Source organism: Cetorhinus maximus, unplaced genomic scaffold, assembly GCF_964194155.1.
Source record: "Cetorhinus maximus unplaced genomic scaffold, sCetMax3.hap1.1 HAP1_SCAFFOLD_1762, whole genome shotgun sequence".
NCBI lineage: Eukaryota > Metazoa > Chordata > Chondrichthyes > Lamniformes > Cetorhinidae > Cetorhinus > Cetorhinus maximus.
Genome location: NW_027597702.1, coordinates 50,373 through 61,926, shown reverse-complemented (window position 1 = coordinate 61,926; position 11,554 = coordinate 50,373). Strand labels below are relative to the sequence as shown.

Below are 11,554 nucleotides of genomic sequence, written 5' to 3'. Positions count from 1 at the left end.
CTTTTTTTATGGGGATGAGCAGGAAGATGGTGGGATGACCACCCCGCGGGGAACATGTCTGCTGGGGGAACGTAAAATTCAGCCCCAGGAGTCTCCTCTGCTCTTACCGCCTAGCCTTAGCATGTTGGAAGGATTTTGCAAATTGACATTCGACCTGTTTGGCCACTTTATGAAAATAACTTCCTTGGCCATCAAGTCCCGGGATGGGAATTGTTCCTGGAGCTTCTGGCTCAGGGACAGGGACGGTACTCACTGCACCATAATGTTCTTCAGAGATGGACCTCTGCTGTGCTTACCCACTCTGGCTACAGACCCAAAACTCTGGGCTGAATCTTCCGAGGATTGCCACTCCGCTTCTATTTACTTAGCTTGCACTGGAGATCCACATTTCTCGGACTTCTGAACTGGGCCTCCTGAGAAATATGGAGTGCTGTTGCTCTTGGAGTCCTTCCCTCCTAGTATAGGGGCATTGGGCGAGACCAAGCCATACCCCGTTTTTATTGCACTAACTGCTATATTCCAGCAAGTTTAAATGTTCCTTTGTTTAAATGCCACTTTGTCGAGCTAGGAGAGAAGGTAAGACGGGGATAGGGTGGCGGGTAGGTGGGTAGGGTGGTTAAGGAGGTAGGGCATGGGGTAGTGGGGATCGGAAGAGTAGTTGCGGGGGAGGCAGAGGGGGTAGTCAGGAAATGGTGGGGTTGGTCATGAGGGTAATCAAGGGGTTGGGAGGGATTGAAGGCTGTAATCGAGGTGGGGGAGGTAGTTCGGGTGGCGGGTATGTCGGGTTGGGGAGGGTGGTCCGGGTGGTGTAGTCGGGGAGGGTGGTTGGGTGGGGTGGGAGGGATAGTTGGGAGGGGTAGTCAGGTGGGGTAGGCGAGAGGGTAGCTGAGAGGTTGGGGGCAGTCAGGTGGTGAAGCGGGCCTAGTCGGGGGTCCAGTGGGAAGACAAGGGGGTCACTAGTATAGTTACCCAGGAGTTAGAACTGGTTTTAATCCTTCTAGCTTTTCCTGGGAAACTATTCTGCTCAGTGAGTCAGGACCATCCGAAGTCTTGGATTTAACTCTGAGTTTCAGAGGTTCCAGACAGAGGGGAATTGCTCAATGGAAGTTGAAAATTCCTGGGTGATTCCCATGTAGTTGGTGCGTGGGGACTTCTGAAGGGTCCCCCAGCGCTTCTTCTGGGGTACGACCATTCCGAGACCGGAAGTTCTGGACCGCTGTGCTTTACTCTTAACTTCCCTCTGAAATGTAGGCCTAACAAACCATTTAGTTATCTCAGGGTAAGTTAAGGATGAACAATAAATGCTAGCCTTGCCAGTGATGCTTGCAACTTGTGAATAATAAAGGTATTATTGTTTCCCCTTTCGCTTTTCTTTCTCTCTCTCCCCACCCCACCTGACTGACCCCATTGCATTGCTTCATTTGACACTACACATCCCACACAGCACTTTAGAAAGCTCACAGGGCACCATTTGCCCATACAGCATTGTACAAAGTCCTGTGGCATGTGTGCAGTGAGCAGGAACGTGTTAATGGCTGCAGTGCTAGGGAGTACTTGCTCTCAATGTAGCAACTGGTAGAATAGCACAACACATGGTGGTAGGTACTATGCTGCCTTAATGGCTAGGGTATGAAGTACAGATAAATAAGCTGGTGCTAAAGGAAGATCCTTTTTGCTGCAAACAGGGACTTTTTGATGAGACTGGCAAGGTAACAAGATGGATTTCACCTTCTCAGTTGGCCAACTGCAAGCTTTGTCAAACCTGCTGGCACCGGTAGATCAAGAGGAGGAAGATCTGGAGGAACAGGTAATTCTGAACATGGCCAGAGTCTCAGACTAGATCAGGGCTCAGCAGATTTTATTTCAACTTTTGGTCCCACCTCTCAAAGGACTGGTTTGACAGACCTTTCATTGAAATTACAGGATGAGAATTAACATCTCGTTGTTTGCACAGTCTCACACCGAAATCTATAACCGACTAAATTGAAACTCTAAAATACCATTTGTCTCCCATTATTTTTTCAGTAAATCAAACTTCCAATCGCATAACCTTCTTAATTTGTTAAAAATACGTGAACCTTTAGATACAGGAGAGAGTTGCTTAGCCTCATAAAACTCATGGCACTTCTCACCATATCGCTCAATACGAACACAGTGAGATTCAGCTGTACTTGACACCTCAGCATGTACAATGAATTACAGGCAGAGAGTGCCTCAGTTTAACCTCATATGAAAGAGCTCTCTGAGGGTATTGCAATGTCAGCCTGGAAAGTGTGCTCAATTCCAGAAGTGGGGCTTGAGCCTACAATTATGTAACCCAGAGATACTTCAGTATCTTTCTATGTAAAGTATTCCACACCCTTATTACTCTTCAAATGCAAAAGACTCCATCAGACTTCACTTCTTATCCCCCTTATATTTACCGTGTCTGCCCTGTTAGTGGAACCTTTGTCTACCGATGTATATGAGACCAAAGCTGGAATAAATCCCCAAAGCCTTGGTAGTGTCTATTGATCTGAAGGGATGAAAGCCCATAATGCACTATACTCACTTTTGCCAAGGAGACGGGAGTTTGGATTGATAACTGTTCTTTGGGAGAGTGCAGAGTGAAGCCTGTACAGATGACAAGGAAAGGACAGAAGATCAGAGGTCTTGACCTGGTGTATAACGGTACCAGATGGTGGAAAACAAGTCATGCAGGCCAGTGGCTGCAAATTGACCTACAAGTTCAGCCTTGCTGAATTGAACTTACTGGGGGTGAGGGTGGAACCAAGAGTCAGTACCTTCAGGGGAGTGGGGAGAGAGTCGCCACCACCAGTGGAGGAGGAGAGAGAGTAGGCACCTTCAGGAGATGGGGAGAGAGAGAGCACCTTCAAGGGAGGGGGAGAGAGAGTCAGCACCTTCAGGAGAGGGAGAGAGTCAGCACCTTCAGAGGAGGGAGAGAGAGAGAGTCAGCACCTTCAGGGGAGGGGGAGAGAGAGTCAGCACCTTCAGGGGAGGGGGAGAGAGAGTCAGCATCTTCAGGAGCAGGGGAGAGAGTCAGCACCTTCAGGGGAGGGGGAGAGAGGGCCAGCATCTTCAGGAGCAGGGGAGAGAGTCAGCACCTTCAGGGGAGGGGGAGAGAGGGCCAGCATCTTCAGGAGCAGGGGAGAGAGTCAGCACCTTCAGGGGAGGGGGAGAGAGGGCCAGCATCTTCAGGAGCAGGGGAGAGAGCACCTTTAGGGGAGGGGGAGAGAGAGTCATTCATTAACTTCAGTAGAAGGGGAGAGAGAGTCAGCACCTTCAGGGGAGGGGGATGGATTCAGCACCCTCAAAGGAGAAGGAAAGTGTCAGCACCCTCAGGGTAGGGGAGCCGAGTCAGCACCTTCAGGAAGGGAAGTGAGAAGATTGAGGAATATGCCTCCTGCCACTTCATGGTAGCCATTTGGTGATTTAGTTGAGACTGAGTCGTTCAGCTTCCCTTCCAGCCCAGAAATTGTCCATGTGATGAAATGGGGAGGGATGCACACTGTGAGGAAAATTCATGTGTTTGGTAAAACATCTCCAGGGAGATTTTTGACCCCTCCCCCCCCCACCCCCAACCATTGTTGAACAGTTTCAGTGAATGAGCTAACCATTGAACATATTGCATTATGTCTGTTTACAGCCAAGTGGAGGAGCCTTTGGACTTAACCCTGGGCAAATTGGGCCACCAAAAGGATCGAAGCCCACAGGTAAAGAACCGAACATTTAGTATTCACACCCAAAATCTGGATTTGATTAACCATGTTAGCATTGCTTTGTTGTTGTAAACGCGTGGTCCAGTGGAGAAAGTGATATTTTAAAATTGGTGAATCCCTGTGCCCTTCCTCATGGTGACGTGATGGCATGGGGGTTCCATCTTTCTGTTACAATGTGCACCATATGTAATGTTCTGCTCTCTCTTTATGTTTCTATCTCCTCTCTTCTGTTTTGTCCAGTTTCTGTCTTGTTTTCTCACCTCGTGATTCTTTCTCCTTGCATCCCGGTTATTGAGGGGAAATTGTGGAGATTCTGGCTTCAATCTTCCGATCCTCCTCGGATATGTGGGTGGTGCCAAACGACTAGAAGATTGCAAATATTCAGTCCCTTTTCAAAACAGGGGAGAGGGATAAACCTGGCAACTACAGGCCAGTCAGACTTCCGTCAGTGGTGAGGTCAAGAGACAATAATCCAGGACAAAAGCAACATGGAAAAATATATCAGTGTGGATTTGTTAAAGACAAGTTCTGTCTGAGTTACTTCATTGACTTTTTGATGGAGATGGTGTTATGATCCCAGCTAAGGTTACCCCTGGACAAGCCTGACCCCAGAGTGAAGCTCAGCTTGATAGATCCTAACTTTTATTTTTTTTGTTTAGATACGTGCAGAGTAGCTACTGAACAGAGTCACAGGAATCAGCTGATGAACTTTTAACAAAAGAGTAAAACATTTATTAAACAAGAAAAGATGAACTTTATTACAATACTCCTTCACCCACAACTATACCTTTACAGATGTATACAGATTTGTAAGGATAACACAAGTTACAAAAACTGTCTTTTATATTCTAATGTCCACAGTCAGTACACAGTCCATGTACCAATAGGCGCTTTAACACTGCCACACTCTGAAAGCAAGTGCCACCTCAACCAGATGCTATGGATTTCTCCTCAGCTCCCCCAGATGTTTGTCACACCATGAGCTAATGGGTCTCACTGCATCCCATCTTTCATACGAGAGTTTTCAATCTCCACTCTCAAAGACCTCACCTTGAAATCTTCTCCCAAACTGACGCTTTCTCTCAGACACCTTTCCCAAGGATTCACCTCCAGGGTTTCGAAATCTCCTTCCGAAGTTCCTCTTCCGTGGGTCACCACACGCATTCAAGCTTCTTCCACATACTCTCTCTCATCAACTCAGCCAACAACAGTACCACTGCTTCACATGCCTGTAGCAAAGAGTTACAGACCTTCTGTTGTCTCTTTGGACATTCTTGCCTCTTGCAAGCTGTTCTCGTTTTAAATCTGCTTTCCGCAACTTTTGTCTCTTTAAATCTGAAGCTTGGAGCCTTTCTCTCTGCCCCTTACTCATCACTTCACTTAATAGGACCTTTTCCAGGTTCCTGTCCTTCCTTTGACTGGAAGATCTGCTTTGGACTTTTTCCATTCCACTGCCCTGGATTTTGGGGTCTTTTCTTTAGCTTGGGACTGGGTATATGTCCCCTTTTCCAGTCTCTCCTGGCAGCTACTTTCAAAAGCAACTGCAACAGCTTCCAAAATCAAATTGCTGTTTATCTTCTTGTCTGTGTGTGTTTGTGTGTATGTCTGTAGGAAGGACCTGCCTTTCTGGACCCCTGTTGCTAGGCAACAGCCCTGTTTTTCTTCTACTCTTGTTTGCTTAATTTAGTTCAAGTTGTAAAACTCTCATTAGTAATGCAGGCACCTTTTAAAGTGAAACTAAAACTCAATTTGACCTTTTCTTAACACACACATACAGAAATACAAATCAAACTTAAGCTTTAAAGCTAAAACTCATTCCTAATACCCACAAATACCAATATAACTTAACTATCTAACATTGGCGAATTTGGGTAGTGTAGTCCTTGTATAAATGGACTTTCAAAAGGGATCTGGCAAAATATGGCTTAATAATCTTGCAAAATTCCCTAGATTCTGCAAAGGTCCCAGTGAATTGGAAAATCACAAATGTAACACATTGATTCAAGAAAGACGAGAGACAGAAAGCAGGAATCCACAGCCAGTTAGCCTAACTCCTGTCATTGGGAAAATGCTACAATCAATTAAGGGGGTATTAGCAGGACATTTATGAAATCATGATACAATCAGGCATGGTTTTGTGAAAGGGAAATTGTGTTTGACAAATTTATTAGAATTCTCTGAGGATTTAGCAAACAGGATGGATAAAGGGGAAAAGTAGATATAATATATTTGGATTTCCAAAAGGCATCCAATAAGTTGCCACATAAAAAGTTTGATACACAAGATGGTTTTGAGGGCGATATATTAGCATGGGTAGAGGATTGGTTAACTAACAGGAAACAATGAGTCAGGATAAATGGGCCATTTTCAGGTTGGCAAACCGTAACTAGTGGAGTGCCACAGGGTTCACTGCTGGGGCCTCAAATATTTACGATCTGAATTAATGACTTGAATGAGAGGGCTCAGTGTATTGTAGCCAAATTTGCTGACAATACAAAAATAGGAAAGCAAGAGTCTGCAAAGGGATATAGATCGGTTAAGTGAATGGACAAATATTTGCCAGATGGAGTATAATGTGGGAAAATGTGAGGTTGTCCACTTTAGCAGGAAGAATTGAAAAGCAGAATATTACTTAAATAGAGAGAGAGACTGAAGAATGCTGCAACACAGAGGGATCTGGATGTCATTGTACATGAATCACAAAAACTTAGCATGCAGGTACAGCAAGTTGCAAAGAAGGCAAATGGAACGCTGGCCTTTATTGCATGAGGGATGGTGTATAAAAGTTGGGAGGCCTTGCTACAACTGTATGGGGCAATGGTGAGACTGTTCCTAGAGTGGTGTGTGCAGTTTTGGTCTTCTTACTTAAGGAGCAATATACTCGTATTGGAAGCAATTCACAGATGGTTCACTTGGCTGATTCCTGGGATGGAAGAGTTGTCTTATGAGGAAAGGTTGAGCAAGTTGGGGCTATACTGATTGAAGTTGAGAAGAATGAGAGATGATCTTATTGAAATGTAAAAGATTCTGAGGGGACTTGACAAGGTAGGATGTTACCCCACCATGGTGGAAATCAAGAACTGGAAAACACAATTTAAAAATAAGGGTGTCCTATTTAAGATGGAGATGAGGAGGAATTTCATCTCTCAAAGGGCCATTAGTCTTTTGAATTCTCTCCCCCACAGGGCAGTGGAGGCTGGGTCATTTAATATATTCAAGCCTGAGTTAGACAGATTTTTGATCTTCAAAGGAATCAAGGGTAACGGGAGTCAGGCAGGAAAGAGGAGTTAAGGCCACAATCAGATCAGATATGATCTTATTGACTGATGGAGCAAGCTCAAAGAGCCAAATGGCCTACTCCTGCTCCTGTGAGGAGGATACAGAGATGCTTCAGTGTAATTTTTGGACAAGCTGAGTGAGTGGGCAAATGCATGGCAGATGCAGTCTAATGTGGATAAATGTGAGGTTATCCACTTTGGTAGCAAAAACAGGAAGGCAGATTATTATCTGAATGACTATAAATTGAGAGAGGGGAATGTGCAACGAGACCTGGGTGTCCTTGTACACCAGTCACTGAAGGTAAGCATGCAGGTGCACCAGGTGGTAAAGAAGCAAATGGTATGTTGGCCTTCATAGCGAGAGGATTCACGTACAGGAGCAGGGATGTCTTGCTGCAATTGTACAGGGCCTTGGTGAGACCACACATGGAATATTGTGTGCAGTTTTGGTCTCCTTATCTGAGGAAGGATGTTCTTGCAATAGAGGGAGTGCAGCAAAGGTTTACCAGATTCCTGGGATGGCGGAACTGACATATGAGGAGAGATTGAGCCGGTTAGGATTATATTCGCTGGAGTTCAGAAGAATGTTTTCAAGAAGAGTTAGATATAGCTCTTGGGGCGAAAGGGATCAAAGAATATGGGGCGAAAGCGGGAACAGGCCATTGAGTTGGATGATCAGCCATGATCAAAATGGCGGAGCAGGCTTGAAGGGCCGAATGGCCTACTCCTATTTTCGATGTTTCTATTTCCTTTGACCTTATATATCAATGGCATTGCCTTGGGTAGACAGGATATCATTTCAAAGTTTGCAAATTGCAAGAAGCTTGGAAATGCAATAAACGATAATGAAGTTAGTGACAGCCTTCAGGAAGATGTAGACAGACTCGTAGAATGGACACTCCTAGCAGATGAAATTTAATGCAGAGAAAGAGTTATATAGGACAAATGAACATAGGAAATATAAAATAATTGGTACAATTTTGAAAAGTGTGAAGGAAAAGAGAGGGTGTAAGAACACAAGGTGGCAGGATAAGTTAAGAAAGCTGTTTTTAAAAAAGAAAAATGTGATCCTTGGCTTTAATACTAGAGACATAGATTTTAAAAGCAAGGAGAATTATGCTAAACTTGTATGAAATAAATGGGTTCGGCCTCAGATGGAGTGTTCCATCCAATTCTGGGCAAAGGAGATTTACTGGAATGATATCAGGGATGAGGGAGTTCAGTTATGTGGAGAGACTGGAGAAGCTGTAGCTCTCCTTAGAGCATACAAACACACGAATTAGGAGCAGGAGTGGGCCACTCAGCCTCTCGAGCCTGCACCGCCATTCAAAAAGATCATGGCTAATCTGATTGTACCCTCAACCTCACATTCCTGCCTACCCCCCGATGACCTTTCACCCCCTTTTTACTCAAGAATCTACCTAGCTTTGCCTTAAAAAATATTCAGATTCTGCTTCTACTGCCTTTTGAAGAAGAGTTCCAAAGTCTCTCAAACCTCAGAGAAAAAATTTCCCATCATCTCTGTCTTAAATGAGCGATCCTTTATTTTTAAACAGTGACCCCTATTTCTCCCACAAGAAGAAACATCCTCTTCACATTCACCCTGTCAAGACCCCCCAGAACTAAGTCATCTCTTACTCTTCTAAATTCTAGGGATATAAGATAACCTGTCCATTCCTGGTATTAGTCCAGTAAACCTTATCTGAACTGCTAACACATTTACATCTTTCTTTGATTAAGTCCAGTACTGTACACAATACTCTAGATGTGGTCTCACCAATGCCCTGTATAATTGAAGCATAACTTCTCTACGTTTGCAATCAATACCCCTCACAATAAATAATGACATTCTATTAGCTTTCCTAATTACCTGCTGTATCTGCATACCAACCTTTTGTGATCCATGGACTAGGACACCCAAATGCCTCTGAATCTCAGAGCTCTGCAATCTCTCACCATTTAGATAATATGCTTCTTTTTAATTCTTCCTACCAAAATGAACAATTTCACATTTTCCCACATTATACTCCATTTGCCAGATCTTTGCCTACTCGCTTAACCTATCTATGTCACTTTGTAGCCTCTTTACTTCCTCTTCACAATTTACTTTCCTACCTATCTTTGTGTGGCCAGCAAATTTAGCAACCATTTGTTCAGTTCCTTAATCCAATTCATTTATACAAATCGTAAGAAGTTGAGACCCCAGCATTGATCCCTGTGGCACACCACTCGTCACCTCCTGCCAACCTGAAATAGACCCATTTATGCCTACTCTCTGCTTCCTGTTAACTAGCCAATCTTCTATCCATGCCAGGTTAAGATGGAATTTGATAGAGGCGTTTGATAGAGTAAATAAACAGAAATGTTCCCTGTGGTAACCAGAGGGCGTAGAAATAAGCAACTTTAAAACTCGGAATCAACAGAAATAATTTTTTTACACGTGTTGTTGTGATCTGAAATGCACTGCATGAAAGGTTGGTAGACGCAGAATAAGGTAGGATAGTGACTATGGGTGGGATTTTGGACCAGAAAATTCCTGCCAAAATCAACGGACTTGTGGCTGCTCTCCAAATTTTCAAATCCAACCAGCACCAATTCCCGCTGTGGGCATGACTGGAAAATCCCAGCCAATATTACTGAGCCAGCAATTCAGATATCTGGACTAATAACCCGGTGATGTGAGCTGAAATCCCACCACGACACTTAGAATCATAGAATAGTTACAGCACGGAACAAGGCCTGCCATGTCCATGCCAACTCTCTAAGAGCTACTCAGCTGGTCCCACTTCCTTGCCTTTCCCCCATAGCTCAGTGAATTTTTTCTCTTCCGATTTTTAAAAAAAAATTGATCAAGGGATGCGAACACCAATGGTAAAGCCAGCATTTATTGTCCATCCTTAATTGATCTTGAGAAGGTGGTGATGAACTGTCATCTTGAACCACTTCAGTCCATGTAGTGTAGGTGCTGTTGGAGGAGGGGGATGGGGAGGAGGGGAGGGGGATGGGGAGGAGGGGAGGGGGATGGGGAGGAGGGAGGAGGAGATGGGAAGGAGGGGGGAGGCAGGGTGGGGTGGAGGGGGAGTTCCAGGATTTTGACCTAGCAACAGTGAAGGATTGGTGATATACTTCCAGGTCAGGGGGATGAGTGGCTTGGAGGGAAACTTCCAGGCGGTGGTGTTCCCATGTGTCTGCTGCCCTTATCCTTCTAGGTGGTAAAGGTCGTAGGTTTTTACCCAAAATGCTGCTCTGCTCTGGAGCTGTGACATTTCAGTTGTTGCATTTGAATTTACCTTTTCCTGAGTCTTCCCAACCCCCACCCCTCCCCAAGCAACTCTTCATTACTTTCAAGCCCTGTCTACTGTCCTAGTTATTTGATTCACCAGGACACTGATCCCAATCCAGTTTAAGTGGAGCCTGTCCCAATGGAACAGCACACTCTTTCCCCAGTACTGGTGCCAGTAGTGCCCTGTGTTACTGACTGTATCTCTACTGAAGTTAATCTAGCTCCCTCACACTGTCAATTAGTAACCCTGCTCCTCCCAGCTCCCTGTGTTGCTGACTGTATCTCTACTGATGTTAATCCAGCTCCCTCACACTGTCACTCAGTATCCCCTTGCCCCCCAAGTGCCCTGTGTTACTGACTGTATCCCTTCTGATGTTAATCCATCACCCTCCCACTGTCACTCAGCAATCCCTCTCCCGCCAATGCCGTGTCCCTATCACTGTAAATTCCTCCAGCTTCTAAGACTCTGCCTATTTCTGTAACCCCGTCCAGCCCCTAAAACACTCCCTATCTCTGTAATCTCCTCCAGCCCCTTCAAAGCTCCCCACTCCTTCAACCAGACTACTCTAATCAAATTCTCAGTCTGTCTACAGGCTGCAAATTGTCTAAGAGTTTTTCAAAGCATATGGGCCATAAATTTTCTATGGACAGTACACCTATGAGCTCTACATTCTATATTGACTGTACCTTCACAACCTACTTTATGGTGCCTACATACTGTACAATACTGTAAAATTTGCTGAAAACTTGCTGCCCTTGGCACATTATTCTAGGACTCCAGCTTATGGAAGTTATGGTGAGTGTGACTGATACTATTACCCCACCTTATAGTTTCCTGGGACTTGGAACGATTGCCCCTTTACCCTCCTCTAAAACAGGAAGAAGGTCATTATCAGAGCCCTGTCCCAAGTCTAGCCAAGGCTAATTTTGAAATTTTTGTATTTAAGCCAGTTGTTGCACTGCAGCCACGTGGACTGAGAAGCAAAGGTGCTAGACAGCGGGTAGCACCATGATTCATGACTTTATTCAACGAGTTTTTTTTCTGCTGCCTCATTATCCACATTTATAACACATGTCACTCATTGGCTGTAAACCCCTTTGAGCTGCTCTGTCATCGTAGAAAGTGCTATATAAATGCAAGCCTTTTTTTCCCTTTTAATAGATGACTCCAAACAGAATTCTCCTGCTCCTATTTCCTATGTTCCCACTGCCCCATTCTCAGAATGGAATTACACTTACCTATTTCTGATTAGCAGGCCTGTTTAGTCTTCTGA

The 11,554-nt window shown here is 44.7% G+C and overlaps 1 protein-coding gene across 1 annotated transcript in view; it reads left to right on the top strand.

Moving 5' to 3' along the window:
- The first annotated feature begins 1,664 nt into the window (after positions 1–1,664).
- dnaaf6 (dynein axonemal assembly factor 6) overlaps positions 1,665–11,554 on the top strand; it is a 59,022-nt gene continuing 49,132 nt past the window's right edge. Inside the window, exons 1-2 of the mRNA XM_078537004.1 lie at positions 1,665–1,807; positions 3,647–3,713. Of these exons, the coding sequence (XP_078393130.1) occupies positions 1,718–1,807; positions 3,647–3,713 (157 nt within the window). The 5' untranslated portion in view covers positions 1,665–1,717. The remainder of the gene's footprint in view (positions 1,808–3,646; positions 3,714–11,554) is intronic.